The sequence below is a fragment of the Molothrus aeneus genome, chromosome 2 (assembly GCF_037042795.1).
Source record: "Molothrus aeneus isolate 106 chromosome 2, BPBGC_Maene_1.0, whole genome shotgun sequence".
Taxonomy (NCBI): domain Eukaryota; kingdom Metazoa; phylum Chordata; class Aves; order Passeriformes; family Icteridae; genus Molothrus; species Molothrus aeneus.
In genome coordinates, this window is record NC_089647.1 from 27,384,436 (window position 1) to 27,402,475 (window position 18,040).

General features: G+C 47.5%; 1 protein-coding gene and 1 long non-coding RNA gene across 2 annotated transcripts; one reads left to right on the top strand and one right to left on the bottom strand.

Moving 5' to 3' along the window:
- The first annotated feature begins 7,566 nt into the window (after positions 1-7,566).
- Positions 7,567-14,696, top strand: SCNN1A (sodium channel epithelial 1 subunit alpha). The gene is made up of 12 exons (XM_066569705.1): positions 7,567-7,931; positions 8,293-8,548; positions 9,397-9,581; positions 10,364-10,464; positions 11,155-11,318; positions 11,625-11,723; positions 11,965-12,082; positions 12,327-12,405; positions 12,726-12,783; positions 12,911-12,966; positions 13,492-13,567; positions 13,788-14,696. Exons 1-12 carry the CDS (start codon positions 7,582-7,584, stop codon positions 14,112-14,114), a joined length of 1,869 nt encoding a protein of 622 aa, XP_066425802.1. The 5' UTR covers positions 7,567-7,581; the 3' UTR covers positions 14,115-14,696.
- Positions 9,869-11,711, bottom strand: LOC136569327 (uncharacterized). Its single transcript, XR_010785336.1, has 2 exons — positions 11,177-11,711; positions 9,869-10,039 (listed from the first exon to the last, which is right to left on the bottom strand). It is a non-coding gene; the product is annotated as an uncharacterized lncRNA (long non-coding RNA).
- Positions 14,697-18,040: the final 3,344 nt, after the last annotated feature.

Sequence of the window (18,040 nt, forward strand, 5' to 3'; positions counted from 1 at the left end):
GCAGATGTTTGAGGTCTTAATTATTCCTCAAGTCAAAAGAAAACAAAAATTCTAAGTTACCTTTGTCTCATACTTACAAAGAGAACCATATTTCTGAAGTAATTTGCAAAGATCAGTTGAAGACAATTTAAAATCCATTTACATACTGTGGAAATCAGACAATGCCTACGGGTTACCAAATTTGTCTGTAGTTGCTAGGTGGGTGCTGTTAATTTAAATGAGTATAAAAGATGCTCATTTATAAAAGGCATTTTCAGGGGCAAAGTAACTTCTGTTACTCCAGTAAGACAGAGGCACAATTCCAGTAAGACAGAGTCACAATTCCAGGAAGAGAGAGGTGGTACTGGAAGATCAGTCCATTACTGTAACAGTAACTTCAGGAAATTGTGATAATAAAAGTTACACAAGTTTCTCTCTGTGAAGCAACTGGATTGCATCTCCATAGGTCCCACTGGTAATTGTAAGCACGTATGCTGCTTAATTCCCAGTCTCCATATCTGTCTGAGCACATGAAACTTGCAAGTGGCACCAGTCAGAAGAGCTCATGTTCCTCCACTGTGACATTTCCTACTGGCACTGCCCAAGATGAAGTACTAATGGTGGACACAGGACTGACACTGAAGATGGTGGCAAGCATCAAAAGCCCACTTTATTGCAAAAACCAGGCTTTTCTAGCAGTTAGCTGGTTATCAGTTTACATAGTTTTAAGGCACATCAAGCCCAAGTCAACCAACCACCATACACCACAATGTGGACACACAGCAGTCTCCACAGCACGTCTCTCATATCCCTGTATCCCTGTTCTAGCTGAGTCCCTCTCCCATAGTCCTCTTCTATTTAGCCAAAGTCGCAGGCCTGAGCCATGATTTCACAAGGGCAACAAGGCTGACAATTTCATCAGGCTGACAATTTCATCAGGCTTCACCTATATACAACAATTCCCCCTTTTCTGTTTTCTATGCAAAGGGTTTGTGTACCCTGATGTTAAAACAGTTTGCACTTGTAAGGCCATTATCTTATTAAGAGTATTACTGGTCATCTGCTGGACACAGGATGAGACACATGGAATATAGATCACAATCAATAAAAACCCATTAAATACAACCATGCCACTGACAAAGAGACTCACAGTATAGAAGAATGAAAGGATAATGCCCAAGGTCTCCTAGGAAGTGGAAATCAAAGGCTACTGTTCTAAAGTCCATATGGTTGGAGTTCAGGGGCCATGCTGTTTAGGCAGGAGGAAGTCCATTAGCTGGAAATGTTGACTTTGACATCACTGAATGTCTGTTTGGAAGCCTGGAACAGGGAATAACTGCAGAAGGTTAGTAGGAACACAATACCATGATGATGACATAAGGCCTCTGTTGGCAGGCGGCCCCTGTAAGTCTCCAGACACAGCCATGCTCTGGCAGTCCTTCTCCTGCTCCTGCCTTGGCCACAAGAGCTGGATGCTGATGAGGTCACTTTTCTTTTCACTGGGCCTCATCCTCTCAGAGGCAATTGATGTTTGTCCAGACGAGCAGGCAGCCACCTTCGACCTGCTGGCAATTAAACACGTGCACACCTTCTCCCTAGGTCAGTAAATCAGCTGGGCCTTGCCACTGCACATCCAGTTGGGATTCTTTATGTAGAAGCTTTTAGAAATTAGTTCTGTACATGCAAATCTTCAAAGCAGTATCGCTCTGCTGGGGATTAAATTTGATTATTTGTTTTCAAAACTTCTAGTGTAAATATTGCATAATCTAAATGTTCTTGAAGAGCCCTATGCCTTTCTTGGTTTGTTTTTTTTTTGCAACATGCACATTTCTCACTATGAACATGAAGGCAACATGAAAGTAAAACAATACACGTGGTAAAGCAACAAACTCACACTAAGCAGATATAGGCAAGGAAATACACAAAATCAGTAGCACACAAGAGATAGGATGGTAATTAAAAATGATATATTATCAATTTCCTAAATACTCTACTATCACCCAGAGGCTGCAACAGCTGGCAAGCCTTGTTTTTAGTGAGGACTTGGAGAACCATTCCCAGGTAAGGTTTCCAAGTTCACTTTAGAAGAAGTGTCATGAGTCCAAACTGGCAAGTCAAAGTGACTGGAGTATTGTTTTTATGCAGAAAACACTTGGGTTTGTTGGTGTACTGCCCAACCAGACAGGGCCACGGCTTGGCCAGAGCCAAGGCCTCAACTGGAAGGGCCTCCTTAACATACCTTAAAAACAAGCCTCTCCTTAGCAGCAGCTAGGAAAGTTTCCTAAAATGATGGGAATTTTGCAGATAGTTATACAAAGATATGTTAAAGCTCATAAAGCAGGCAGCTTTGTCATTTATCCTCAGTTAAATAGTATCTTCTGGACAATACCTGTCATAAGGAGTCAGTGGATTCATGTTATGACATTAAAACAGAATAAAAGTTAAAGAAAGAAACTACTAAACAGCTTACAACTAATAACAGTCATAATCTGGAATTGTTACTCATTCTTCAGTGTTACCTATGGAAGATAAAACAGCAGCGATTGTTAAAAATAATTATTTCAATTAATCAGTGTGAAACATTTACATTCATAAAATCCTTGATGAAATTAAGGATTTAAGAAACCGTATCTTCACATATTTTACACAATTTCCTAACTTATATTTTTAAACAAGTGGCTACTAATGCTTCATCAGTTATTTCAGTTGGTTTTATCTGATCTCCATAACAAAATAGCTGTGTCTTGTAATTCAAATGAACAGATATTAACAGAAATTAATCTTAACAGAAATTAGCAGAACTTAAATTTAACAGAACCTTAACCTGCCAGAACTTAAATGTAACAGAACTTCAAAGTAACAACATGAAGGCAAACAACTGCTTTGTAACTAAAACAGCAGTAACATGGATTTACTGGAGACATTATAAAAGTCTGCCAAACATGTTGTGATTTTATGCATTTGTAGCAAACATATTTCTGGTGTAAGTAACTCTTTGCTAGAGTTTTGGTTTTGGTTTTGTTTTGTTTTTTAAGTGCAGCTTTGCTCAGAAAAGTGACAACGGTGTAGTTTTTGGCAAGTTGCCCTGCAAACCTGTAGCTTTTTGAGATTGCCTATACAATAGATTTGAGCTTGGCCTTATAAAGGTCAATGGGATATAAATATTCAAGGCTAAAACAATAAGAACTTAGTTATATAATAATGCCACGAGTTTTACACAAGTAACTTGGTTACTTTAGTGGGTGTGTAAGACTGATAAACTGTTTTGATACCAAAAGATTCACAATAAAATTATCTCATTAAAGCTGTGAGGTAAAAAGGAAGCAAACTGGCAATGCTGGGATAAGTTTGTCTGCCTTTGCAGAGGAATTTCACATTATAATTATAACTAAGTCTCGAACAGCTACTGCAGATAAAGTTCAAGATTTGCCTGGAATGTGAGCAAAAGAATGTCTAATTTACGACTTGTGCCAACTGCAGGCTTGAAAGTTAATTGCTGTTCGTTAACATCGACCTAAAATATTTGCAAGGAGGGATCTCCCGAATTTTCTAAGGATGCACTGTGTCTTACAAATATGAACCTTCTTGTCCACAAACTGAAACATTACCCACTTGCAAATATTTTTCCAGGTATGTAAATTTTTTATTACCGTGGTAATAGCTAACACCATTATAACTTAGCAAAGAATCAGTGTCAATTCAGTTCAATCAGACTTCAAATCAAAATTCCTGAAAAGGGAGCACACACTCCACAGGGCAAACTCCACCAATCATGCAATATATCAGTGTCTCTGCCAAAGAACCCAGATCCTGCCATGACACCCATGTGCAGCTCATCAAGTGCAAGGTGGGGTGGCTATACCAACCAGGGGCCCAAGAGGGGACAGGGGAGCTCTGATGAGTTGAGGGGGCTCATGAGAGCTCCCCTGTCAGGGAGATCAGGGGATCCAGGTCCCAGAGCCAGTGAGGTTCCATCAATGCCATCCCAGACATGGAGGCAGCACGATGGTGGCCACTGCGGCTGCAAGGCCTGGTGCTACTGTGGGGCTGCGCCATGGGCAGGGGGATCAACCCATTCCCAGGATCCTTGTCCTGGATCCATGCCCAGAGTTCATTATCTGTATCTGTCTAGCACTCCCTGCCGCAGGTGCACACAGGAATTTTAAAATCAAGGTCTCTCTCATCTAGGAAAAAGGTACAGGGTTTTCTAACCTGTAACAAAAGCTGCTCCAATGTGGAGAAATGACTGTAATATCTGTAAGGGTCTGCCTTGCCAAGCCACCGTCCATCCTGTCATTGCAATCCAGCATCCCGGTGCTTTGGGTCTGCAGGGCTTTGTTGTTGGCCCCAGACCTCTTCCTCACCATAATCCTATCTCCTGTGGTTCGTGGGCAGAGGAAGATAGAGTGAGTTTTGGAACTTTGCAATGAGTTTTGGAAGGGGGCTATTAAACAGAGGAGCTCTCATGAGCTGGGCAGTGACAACAGCAGCAGCAACCGCTGCCTCTCTATTGACTTTTAATCACAGCAATGAGTCACAAATCAAGCACCACATTGTTAGCCATCTTCCAGCTATTTCATCCCCCTTTGTAGCTGCTTCCCATAACACCTGCCCTGCTTCCTCCCATCTTTCAACAAAAAAGGCAGTCTGTACATCCACTCTCACCCATTTCTTTTGCACCAAATGAGCAAGGGGCGTAGCGCTCACTTCTCATAATGGATACCTCTCTTCTGCAATATTCACAACAGAATGTTCAAAACAGATTTTTCTTCTGCTGATATTTGAGCCCCCATGTCTCTGTTCCCATTCACTCACCTGGAGTCAGGTGTCTCTGCTTTCTTAAATCATCCAGACTTTCAGGCTCTCAGGTCCGTCTGTTCTGCTTGACTGAGCTCCACCGCTGGCTGCTCTCAGGTCTGCAGTCCTGACCCTAACACGTCTGGGGTCACCATTTAGTGGTGGACACAGGACTGACACTGAAGATGGTGGCAAGCATCAAAACCCCACTTTATTGCAAAACCCAGGCTTTTCTAGCAGTTAGCTGGTTATCAGTTTACATAGTGCTAGGGCACAAGAAATCCAAGTCAACCAATCACCATACACCACAACATGGACATGCAGCAGTCCATGCATCATGTCCCTCATGTCTCCCTACCCCTATTCCAGCTGAGACCCTCTCCCATAGTCCTCTTCTATTTAGCCAAAGCAGCAGGCCTGAGCCATGATTTCACAAGGGCAACAAGGCCCTTATTTCATCAGGCTTCACCTATATACAACAGGGTATGGAGCTACACGGACTGTCGGCCCAACCCAGGATATTTCTAATCATGGAATGGTTTGGGTTGGAAGGGACCTTTAAAGGTCACCCAGTTCCAACCCCCCTGCCATGTGCAGGGACACCTTCCACTAGATCAGACTGCTTAAAGCCCCGTCCAACCTGGCCTTGAACACTTCCTGGGATGTAGCATCTACAGTTTCTCTGGGAAACCTGTTCAGTGCCTCACCAATCCCACAGTGAAAAATTTCTCCCTAACATCTCATCTAAACCTACCCTCTTTCAGTTTGAAGCCATTCTGCCTTGTCCTATCACGACATGTCCTGATAAACAGTCCCTTCCCAGGTCTCTTGTAGCCCTGTTAGACACTGAAAGAATGCAATAAGGTTTCACTGCAGGCCTTGCTTCTCCAAGCTGAACAACCCCAACTCTCTCCCCGTAGCCTGCCTTCACAGGAGAGATGCTCCAGCCCTCTGATCACCTTCGTGGCCTTCTCTGGACTCTATCCAAAAGGACCATGTCCTTCCTGAGTTGGGGGCCCCAGAAGGGGAGGCAGAAATGCTCCGAGGAAGCTGCATTTGACAATATTAGTCCATTCACCTCACACCACCCACTTTTCCCAAGTTTTATCTTGATGAAAGTTCAAAATTAATTTACTGGAGGTACAATTAAGTTTAGAACTGCAGGGGAAACTATGCTTTTGCATTGCTCTTTGTCACAGGACAGAGCTAGCGGAACGCTCCAAATTGTGGCTGTAGGTTTATAACAAGCACCTGTCACAAGGCTGTTTCTGGCACACTGACACTTAACTGCTGGCCTCAAAAGTGTACTGCTTGCCATTTTCAAGCATGGGATTTTGCAATATGAAGAGGTGAAAGTGGCTGAGTATTTTGAGTCACTAACCAAACCACAGCTAACTCAACAAGGATCAAAATTCAGTAACCAAAGACTCTGAACAAGGACCTATCTGAAGGAGGTAACCAGAAAGAGAAGAAATAAGTGAGAACTTCAGAGACAGCTAGTTTAAAAGAAAATCATTGGGAGAAAAGATTGGTAAAGGAGTTTCACGGTTATAATGACGGGAGAGTGTTTGGGACTTTCAGTCACATTTTGCTAAGGGTGTTCATTTCCGTGGTCCGAGGAAACACTGGAAGGCTTTGGGTAATGCCGGGAGGCCTTGATTTCCCAGACACAGCTCAGCGAAACAAGTTCCCACTCATGGTTGGGCCAGACAGTTGCGGACACAAAAGATTTATTTAGTTAAGGCACCAGCAAAGGCGATGACGGTAACTGAGGTGTATCACTGACTTGCCCCCAGCCTTCTCTGTCCCAGCTTCATCCCCCTCGCAGTTCTCACCCGAAACTCGCGGCTTTGCCCTTGGAAAGCACAATTTGGCGATGAAAGCCAGGCCCTCTCCGCCGGTCGGTGGCAGGGCAGGGTCCCGGGGGGTACGGACTGTGGGGGCTCCCGGCCGGCCGGCGCTGCCTCGGGGACCAGCGCTGCCAACTTTCGTTCTGCATCGCCTGGGCTCGCCGGGACGCCGCGTCGCCGCCGGAGGGGATGGGAGGAGGAGGAGGAGGAGGAGGAGGAGGAGGAGGCTCAAGCTGTTCGGCGGCCGTACCTGGCGGGGCCGGGCTCCCCTCGGGGGGCCGGGGGGCCCCGCTGCCCCGGGAGCGCCTTGACCCCGCCGGCACCGCCAAGGTCAGCGCCCCGACGTGTCCCCTGTCCCCCGGCCGCCGCTGCCCCGCCGCCGACACTTGAGAGTTTAAAGAGGCTTTTCTTCCCCGGGAGCGGCGCCTGAGGGAAGGGGAAGGGGCAGGAGGGGGCAGGCAGGAGGGACAGGCGGGAGGGGCGGGGAGAGGCTGGCAGGGCAGGAGCCGGGCGGGGTGCTGGCTCCAACTGGAAAGGAACCGGTCCCAGCCCAGCCGGGGAGGCTGCGGGAGAGCCGGCAGCGCTGGGCAGAGCACGCCGGTCCCGGCCCCGGTCCCGGCCCCGGTCCCGGCCCGAGCAGCCGCCGCCCGCCATGGGCACCGCGCCCCCCGTCAGTGCCGCGGCCCCGGGGCGGGCGGGGGGCGCAGCCGCGGGAGGGACGGGGGCTCCTGGCGGGGGAGGATCGACCCCGTGGCAAATGTGGGACGGGAGGACTCGGAGCGGGACCTGCAGCCTGGGCGGGGGTCAGGGAGGAGGGGGTGAGAGCAGCGGGGCTCGGGGAAGATGGGGATGCAGAGCCGGTTCGTGCAGCGGGCATGGCTTCCCGGAGCCACGGTCCTGCTGGGCGACTAATTCTGGGTTTGTGCTGTAGACTGGGTCTGTGAAGGCAGGGAAGATGCCAGAAGGGGAGAAAATGAGACAATATAAGCAAGAAGAGGAGCAGCAACAGAAAGAAGAGGAGCGGGAGGGTCTCATCGAATTCTACAGTTCCTACCAGGAGCTATTCCAGTTCTTCTGCAGCAACACAACCATCCACGGGGCTATCCGCCTGGTGTGCTCCAAAAAGAATAAGATGAAGACAGCCTTCTGGTCCGTCCTCTTCTTCCTCACCTTCGGCTTAATGTACTGGCAGTTCGGGATCCTCTACAGGGAGTACTTCAGCTACCCTGTCAACCTCAACCTCAACCTGAACTCCGACAGGCTGACATTCCCGGCCGTGACGCTGTGCACCCTCAATCCGTACAGGTAAGAAACAGACTTGCAGAGATGTTGAGTGCCTTGACTTTGATGGATGCAGGATAAAAGCACCTACTCTGGTTCTCCTCGTGGTCCTCGACTGTTGTAGCTGTGCTTTTCAGAGGCCTTTGCTGCCGCGGGGCACTCACAGTAAGGCATGTGAGCTTGGGCAGCTCTGCTCGGCGGTGCATTTAGCAGGCTGCGATGTAAAGTGCCACAGGGCTAGAGCAGATTAACTTCTCTCCAGCAAGGGGTTAGATTTACAGCTGGGGGCAGGAATCACCCCAGCAAACTCTGCTGCATGTCTTATTCAGAGCTGATTGTGTGCATCCAGCCCTAAACCTGCTGGTCTTCTCTCCCCCCTGCACAGATACAGCGCCATCCGAAAGCAGCTGGATAAGCTGGACGAAATCACCCACCAGACACTGCTAGACCTCTATGACTACAACATGTCTCTGCCACAGAGAGACTGGTCCACGTCGTCCTCACAAAGGCGTAGCTCAAGGAGCCTGCTCCATCACATCCAGCGCCATCCTCTGCGGAGGCAGAAGCGGGACAACTTAGTCAACCTGCCAGAGAACAGTCCCTCAGTGGACAAGAATGACTGGAAAATTGGCTTTGTTCTGGTGAGATCCCTAGATACTCCATGCCCTACCCACTCCAGTCTGCCTGGCTACTTCTGTCTTGTTAGACCCTTGGCCATGCCTTTCCTTACACAGAAGTCTGATTAATCTCCACCGGCTTTTGCTACTGACAGATAAATGCAGAGCCGAATCCTTTGCTCCATACAATCCTGCTCCCCAAAATCTATCCGTGTTCCTGCAGGCCCCAGGGAACATGTCCAGGTCAGTGTAGTCTCTCCCCAAGAGCTGGAAAACCTTGTCCTTCCTGAGGGTACATCAGCCTTGCAGTTGCTTTTGAGAGCAGTTTATCAGCATCAACTGCTGCATTGCCCAATAATAGCAAAGGAGAAAGTATTTGATGGTCCTGGGCCACCTGAAAGGTGATCATGGTCGCAATTGCTCCTAGGTAGCAGCTTCCTCGCCCCAGGGTATCTGTGTTTGCATTTAAAAAGGCACTGAAGGACTGAAGCTAATCGCTCAGCAGCTAACTGGGGTTCCCACAGGATCACAGACGTTTTTCTGGACACACCCTGAAGGAAGGGCTCCCCACGCAAGAATTTAAAGCTCCTGGTAGAATTTATGTGCATATTACCCTGCACACCTTGCTGCCTCCTGGGTCTTACTCAGCCTCGCTTATTCGCCTGGCGTTGCCCTTCCACCGAGGAGCTGCCCTGGGTTTTTTTCCATCCAATCACCCGTTGGTCACACACAGAGTCCTGTGGAACTCTTCACTTCCTCGGTCACCTGCCTGTGCTGAGGGAGCACAGCTTATCCACGGGCGGAGCCTTGTCTCCTGGATGAGAAGACTTCTCTGACACGGCTCTTCCTCTTCTTCCTCTTCCTCTCAACAGTGCAATGAAAACAACGACTGTTTCCACCAGGCATACTCCTCGGGAGTGGATGCCGTGCGGGAATGGTACAGCTTTCACTACATCAATATCCTGGCACAGGTGCCTGATGCAAAAGCCCTGGACGAGTCTGACTTTGAGAATTTCATCTATGCTTGTCGCTTCAACGAGGCAACCTGTGACAAGGCGTAAGTAGTGGGAACACCCCTGGAAACACTTATTTTGTGCCTGGGGTCCAGGGAAATCAAGGAACCCACATTAGAGAGCCTCTTTTCCGAGGTGGAATTGTTCCTTGTTCAGTTCCCATTTGAAAGGTCAAAGGATCTTTCTTGAGTCTTTCCCGTGGCTTTTGCATATCAGGGCCACAGGTTCTGTGACCTGGAAGTATGAACCTTGAAGGATGGTTTTGCCTTTTTCTGGGTTTCACACAAATGAAATAATTATACTGGTACAAACACCAGAGAGGGCACAGATGTACAGCGTAGAAGTATTTTTATTCTACCCTCCACAGTGGTAAAATGGTGCATATCAGCCCACATGAAGGAATAAGAGAGATTTGACACAAAAAGACAGTAAAAACATATCCCACTTTTCTCCTGCCATTATTGGTCAAAAAGCCCCAAGGAGGTAGTGGAATGAAAACGATCTGCAAGGAAAGAAAAGGGGGTAGGAAAATCTAAGAGCTTCATCAGTATTAGGAAAATAATACAGTAATTGCTAGCACTGCTAAAACCTATTTGGGCTCTGAAAAGCAGCATGAAAAACCTTGTGTAAAAACCTGTCCAGCTCCAGAACATTTTTTACAGCACTTTTTAATTGCTTTTCCCTGTTCATGAGAGTTTACATAACAAATACTGCCCATCTGCTGTAAGCCCCTGTCCCTGCTGATGGAAAAGAGAGTTGTTCCTTTCAGAAAGCCCTTCCCCTTGGTTTTGCAGCCCTTCTCACTCTGCTTCTGTTCCCCTCTCAGGAACTATACCCACTTCCACCATCCCTTGTATGGCAACTGCTATACCTTTAATGACAACAGCAGCAGCGTATGGACATCCTCGATGCCTGGGATCAATAATGGTGGGTGAGAGGCACTCTTTGGTGAGTACGCTCACCAAAAGCTTACTCTTTTAGCTTACTTTTCTGTTTTCCCTAGGAGCTACAGGCATCCTGCTGTGCTCAGTACTGGTGGTGGCAGATTGCAGCCCTGCTCTGTCTCGCCCAAGCTGCTTTCACCCATCTGGAGAGAGCTGTCTTATGGACGTGGCTGCCCCTCACCACTGCCCACTGAACTCTCTCTCCCTCATCAGTGCCTGATCCTTATGCTCTTTGTGTCCTCTGGGCATCTGTTGGCCCTTCCTCAAGTCCTCTGCTGAGCCATAGTCCTGGTCTTCACCTTCCCCATTTCCCCCTTCAAGAAACTGACCTGTTTGTGTTCCTAAACTCCCTGAAAGCTCTCCAGACCACATCTTCAGGCTTTTCTTCCATCTGGCTTCAAGTTTCTCCATTAAATCTCTCTCAGTTCCCAGTTCTGTCTTTTTCTAAGCCACGGTGATTAAATCCAGTTTTCACTGGCCTCTTCTGGAGCCTCCAGCTTTTTCTCTGGCCTCCCTCCAACCACCCTCTATTGCTGCCAGGCTTTGGTGCAGCCCTGGTTGATGTCTGTCTTCTCCTTTATCTCTTTCAGACTTCCTTCTAAGCATCCTGCTCTCCCTTCTCTGCTGCAGCACAGCTAGCCATGACCTCCCTGGCTCTCTGGTGTTCCCTCAGGTCTCTCCCTGGTGGTACGCACCGAACAGAACGATTTCATCCCTCTGCTGTCCACGGTGACAGGAGCCAGGGTCATGGTCCATGATCAGAATGAGCCAGCCTTCATGGATGATGGGGGCTTCAACGTTCGTCCTGGCATCGAGACCTCCATCAGCATGAGAAAGGTGAGCAAGCAGAAGGGGGGAGAGCTCTGGATGGGAGGTTTAACTTGGTGGACCAGCAGTGTGTGTTTAAGGGAAGGGACTAATCCCATGGAGTGAAGGGAGAGGAAGAACAGCTTGCTGGACTAGATGAGAAGCATTTGGCTACAGTTTATCAGTGAACAACGAAATGGAGGCAAGCAGGGGGAGCTGGCATCCCGAGGAAAGCATAAAGAGCAGAGACTGATGGATGAGCAGTGTGTGGTTGGGAGAGTGGGAAGAGGACAGCAAAGTGGAGCTGTTGTGTGCAGCGAGAGTCTGCTCTTGCAGGAGATGACCGAGCGCCTTGGGGGCAGTTACAGCGACTGCACAGAGGATGGCAGTGACGTGCCAGTGCAAAACCTGTACTCATCCCGCTACACCGAGCAGGTAACTCAAACCTGTACTCATCCCGCTACACCGAGCAGGTAACTCAAACCTGTACTCATCCCGCTACACCGAGCAGGTAACTCACCGAGCTGATCCCTTCTGGGTCACATTGGTTCTCCTCTTTCCTGACATGCTCCAGCCCCCTGATGGCCCTGCCTTTCCTTGGGCTCTGTTAATAGTGATACAGGCACGGTGAGTTTGGTTCCCTTGATCAGCCTTTTCCACCTTATGTGCCTCCCAGGTCTGCATTCGCTCCTGCTTCCAGCTCAACATGGTAGAGCGCTGTGGCTGTGCATATTACTTCTATCCCCTGCCCAGCAGAGCAGAGTACTGTGACTACACAAAGCACAAGGCCTGGGGTGAGTGGACAGCAGGGATAGCAGAGCTCGTGCCCACCTGAACCTGTTTGGTCCAGCCCACGTCCCAGCACATCCCTTCGTCTTCAATGAGCTTCCTGGTGTGAGACATCCAAAAGACAGTCTTGCCTTGAATGATTAACCCCTTGTGGAAGGAAACCTCTTCTGGGTTCCCCTTGCTGTCACATAGCACCTTTTGTCTAAAGATACTGTGAGCTTACCTGGATGTACTTTCTTTGCTGTTCAGGCTACTGCTATTACAAACTCCTGGCTGAATTCAAAGCTGACGTGCTGGGCTGTTTCCACAAGTGTCGGAAACCTTGCAAGTAGGTTGATCATCAGTCAGGCAGGAAGATTGGAAAGTATTCCCAGAAGTGTTGGGAAGCATTCACTGATGGGCAGAAGCTTGAGTCAATGGCTGAGCCCCAAACTGAAATGGTATTTCTCCCATCAGGAAGCCAAAATGGCTGAGGAGCATGTGGGTTGGCTTAGGGGTGAGCTCCCAAGGACTGTGCATTCCACATGGTGGGAAGTGGGTGGAACTTCAGCATGGGAGGGAATCTCCAGGTGTGCCTGAGGATGGTGAGACCTGGCCCTGTGGCTCCTACAGCTTTGCCAACTAACACAGCCTCCCCTTGCCTTGCAGAATGACAGAATACCAGCTGTCAGCTGGATACTCCCACTGGCCTTCTGCTGTCTCAGAGGTAAGGAGAGGGTGTCCTGGCTTCCCAGCACTCCTCCCACCTCCCATTTAGTCCTTCCTCAACGGGTACTAAACCTGCAGGAGGTGACTGTGATCGTGTGACACAATGTTTTGCACTTTCATTTCAGGACTGGGTTTTCTACATGCTTTCACAACAGAACAAATACAATATCACATCCAAGAGGTGAGAGCCCCTAAACAGAGACTGTCTCCAAACCAGAAACCATCCCAGTGGAATGTGTGTGTTGGAAATGTTAGAGTTAAGATTAAATTACTGATGGGAAGAGATCAGGCATGGGACCTGTGGACAAGGGCAGTGGATTTGAGTCAGAGTAGATGTATAGCCAGACTTCGGCAAGGACTGGGGACCCAAGTGAAAAAATTTGAAAGAGGTCAGATGCTGATATGAAAATAGTAAGCCTCAGCACTTGCTGTGTGTTTTGGAGACACAGAAGGTGCTTGTGGAAAAGTGGGAAGGAGAGCTGTGTGAGAGCTTTTGCCACAAACACTGGGTTTTTAAAGTACAGTGTCAGAAGTGCAAAGTACCAAAGACTGTATTTAGGGCAGAATGAGAACTGCAGAGATGGGAGAAAGCCTCTGGGTAGTACGTGTGGGAGAAGGACAGGGGGCAGAAGGGGACAATTAGGCTTAGTGAAGAAATGCAGGGATTGAGGAGTTGGGGTTACTGAGCGTCATCTCTCATTCACAGGAACGGAGTTGCCAAAGTGAATATCTTTTTTAAGGAGTGGAACTACAAGACCAATGGGGAGTCTCCAGCCTTCACGGTACACACTTTACTACCGTGTCTTCTCTGGCCACCTGTTCCCCCACGATGTCCCTCCACTGTGGCAAGCTTTTGTTCCAGCAGCATTGCTGGATATTGTTTCTTTTCCTTGGGCAGGGTGAGGGGAACCTCCCCCCAGCCCCACAGGCAAGAGGGAGCAGGCAGGGAGGCAAAGTCCCAGATGAGGGCTGTTGTCACTGCTCTTTCTCCATCTCCTGCAGGTTGTGACTCTGCTGTCCCAGCTTGGGAACCAGTGGAGTCTCTGGTTTGGATCCTCTGTCCTGTCTGTGATGGAGCTTGCAGAGCTGGTTCTGGATTTCATTGCCATCACCTTTATCCTGGGTTTCCGCTGGTTCCGCTCCCGGCAGAAGCTGCCTGCCGCAGTGCCCCCCCTGAACAGCCAGGATAACGCCGCTTTCCAAGACGAGGCACCGGCGCTCCGTGCTCCTCATCGCTTCACCGTGGAGGCTGTAGTGACCACGCTGCCCTCCTACAACAGCCTGGAACCACGTGGGCCAAGCAGGGATGGGGAGGAGGGACACGAGTGAGGCAGCAGCTTCCTGCACTGTTTCACTGGTGGCTGGCAGCTGGAGCAGAGACTGCACTCTTTGTCTGCGGGGCCTGCGTTTCCTTCTTTCTGGGGTGCTGCACATGGACCACAGCAAAAGACTGCTCCATGGTCCGCCTGGGCTTGTTTCTTTCACTTCTATAGGCACATTCTTCACTCTCATAAAACACTATTGCTGTGGGATCACCAGGGATGAGAGTTGATCTAGTGTATGTGTGGGGGAGATGTCCTCCAGATTTCCTTATGCTCTGTGCATGTGCACACCTACACGTGCAGGCATGCTTTCCTTTCCCTCCAACAAGGATGCTGCCACAGTTCTGGTCTGTCATTAATTAAAGAGGTTTGGCAGGTGTGACTGGCCTCCTCTGTGGTATAACAAGGAACAGGAATGGAGTCTTAGCTGGGGTACAAATCTCTCAACAGGCTGAGCTTTGTTAAGCTTTCCGTAAACTGGTTGCTCTTTCCTCGTTCTTCATGAGCTCTGATCCCAAGACTGTGTCACCTACCCTCTCCTCCCCCCAGGAGAGGCTCCTTGAGACAAGAGCCATTGGCACGATCTCAATCTGTATTACACACAATGCTCTAGAGAGGTGCTCCAAGCTTGCTGCCACTCCCAGGTCTGGGACAAAACACCCCTGGCAAAATAAAGGCTCCCTTTTCAAGCTGCCTTTGTGGCATTGGTAGATCTTGGATGTCCCCCCTTCCTTGGGATACACCATACATGTGTACATCCAGCTGATTGTTTGCCAATAGCTCTGGGACAAATCGATCTCTACAATTTCTTAACCCTCCCAGTTTTCTTCCTGAGGGAAATAAAAAGTTTGGCAGGATTATGAACACCCTCCAAAAATCCCAAATGGTACCTCTGCTGCAATGGGATCCTGCAAGAGAGGCTCAGAGCAGTGCAGGTCATGCAGTGCACATTCTGCTCCTCCCAGTCCTTGTCTGGTCCTCCCACAGAAACTCTGCTAAGCCTCTTGTTCCTGAGGGAAGCACAGGAAAGTACTGCAGGCTTTAATCAAAAGTGCTTCCAAGGAAAGCTTTAGCCTATTTGATTGGACCATATGGGCAAAAACGGTCCTCTTCTCAGGAACTAACTGGGGGACCTTTGTATGAGAGAGCACGTTTCTTGCAGTGCTTGCCATGCTCTTTTTCTTACAAATACTCAGACTTCTGCTGCAATGGTGTTTGCTCTGCACTTTATGGGGTATCAAGAGAGCAAGGGTGATGTCCTTAAAAAACAGGATTATCCACTTCACAGGACAAACAGAGATACCAGAATTTAAGCAGTTTAGGCAAAGACCTGTGGAACCCTGTAACAAGTCACACTGCTAACAGCCACTTTTGAATTTAAAAACTACTTAATCATAACAAAAGAAAAATTGAAGCTGTTTTAAAATTTAAGGTAGACGCACTGCCCTTGGGAAGTTGGAGGAGTTTACTGCAATATCTAAATTGTTGCCTAATTTTTCCCTTTGAGATGCTAAACACATGCTGGTTGTACTACTCCTGCCTTGATTACCTAAAAGCACTTTCCAATTCCCAGCAGAGTGATTTTATTCTTTTTCACATACACACACAAATGCTATGTTCTTTATTGCACAAATATTCCTGCTTTTACAAATTTTATCCCAGTGCCCAGCTGATAATTCTTGTTTGAAAGTGAAGATAATGTCTCTCTGCTAGGAATGGAAGCTTGCAATCTGGGAGGTGTCCTTCAGCAAGGGTGACAGTCCAGCAGGAGGGAGGGGCCTGAAACAAGCACTTAAGAGGTGTGGAAACATGTATTCCTCCTAGGAGGCCCCCCACTAGAAAAAAAATCAGAGCTTCTGCAAACATGAAAAAAATCCATTTTCTAAATGAAGTAAAAAAGAGTGAGCAATCAATGAAATCTCAAAATTGCCTCTGTGAAGGTACTTTCATGTTCTGTAAAAACACTGCCCAAGAGGCAGAGGTAAAAGCTAGGTTTAGTTGCTCAAAGTAACTTTGGCCACAATTAAAATACAAAAGGCAAGCAGATAGAGGAGCTAGGATGCTGCACCCAGTTCTTGGTCACAAATTCAGTACTGCAGACTGATGCATTGGGTGTTTTCTAGCACATGAATGAGCAAAAACCTGACACTGGACACAAAGCTGTTTGCTTCACAAAGCCACCTTTAGATCAAGAAAGGATAAAGAGCAGGTGCAACACCTCAAAACAGTCTTTGTATACCATAAACATACAGTGATTCATATGGTAAGTATGATATTTCCTCAGTATCCAAAGAGTAAGACACGATTCTTCACATCACAGAACCATAAATAACCTTGTAATAACCATAAAATTGATGAGACCTGCTGCATCATGCATAGTCAAGTGGGTGATTAAAGCAAGATTAATCAGAGGCATAACTACTTGAAACAGTAAGTTCTCTTCATCAATAAAGAAATACAGCTGCAGAAGGTGGTGATGTATTCCCTGGGGGAAGCTTGAACCATATCCTATCTGTTCCATACGAGTGTTAAAATGCAAAAAAAAATGGGCTTTGATGAACTCAAAGTAATGGCACCATTCAGGATAGCTGTAAATCCAGAATTAAAAGCCTGTACAAATGTGAAGCAGTTATACAAGTTGGTAAATAGATGAGCCCTCCCTGACCTGCGAATCAGTGCAAAAATTGCCATCTTGGGAGAAATCAGGGGCTTGTTCCAGAAATAATCCCTACATTTCTTGTAGGCTGCCAAGACCACAAATGAGCTCAGCAGATGTATAGTGAGCTTGGCCTGGCTGAAAACAAGAGGCAAGGCCAGCAGTGCTGGAGTAAGAGCCCAAAAAATGGGAGTGTTTCACTGAGAACATGAAAAATTGGAGAAAAGGGAAGAAAGTATGCAAGTATGGGGATCTGCAGGTCAGCAAAAGGCAAATTAAAGGTCTGAGCTGGGGTGAATTTGTACAAGAGGAGAAAGTTGAGGGGATGCTCAGTAGTCATAGATGTGTTAGAGGCATAGCAGAGTTATTTTGTGGACATGGAAAACATGCAGGAAACAGCTGAAGGTTGTGTCTTTTTGGACTGGGAACAGATGCCAAACTATTGTTTTTCCATAAGAATTAAGGTAATAGAGGAAAGGCATGGAAGTACAACAGAAGTGTCTAGGGAAACTAGAAAAAAAATGAGACAACCATCACTTTGGAAAATAAACAATATATTTAGAAGAACAAAACTCTGCTTGCTGGAGAGCTTGAGAGAAGCTGGATAGATAGGTCAAGGATTGTCTGCACAGACTGAGGTCAAACTGAGAAAGAACTTGAAGAAAGGGTTACCAAGCTCTTGGGACAGGTTCAATAAAGTCTGAGGGGTTACAGGCTACATCAAGAAATGGAAAGGGCGGTAGTGCTGCTGGTGAAAGGATGCAGGGGAACCACAGAGATCAGGAACACACCAGAGCCACAGCCACATTCAGTCACAGTTCTTTGTATTTAACGATATGCAATATTTAAAGGGGGCTTGTAAGCACAAGAGGGGAAAGTGCCTTCAGTTTCCAAGTGCATGCTTAAAAGCACTGAACTAAAAAGAGCTTATAATCTTTATTAATTTTTTAATACATTTATGGCAAATTTAGTTTTAAAAAATAGTACAAAGGCTTTTGGAAAAGAAGCCTCTGAGGGAAGAACATAAAAAGAAAGTGTCATTTAGTCCTCTGCAGAAATCATTTAGTGGATCTGTGCACTGAAGGAAAGGACATTATGAGGCTGTTCATATTTGAAATCTGGGGAGCAAGTAAGGGTGTTCTGTGTAAGTGTTGTACTCTATCTCAGGCCAAAAATAGGTCAAATATTATCAAGAGTGTGGAGGCTCAATATCCAACAGACATGGCTGAGCTGCCTATTTGTAAAACCTGTATCTTTATCTGTTACATCTCTCAGAG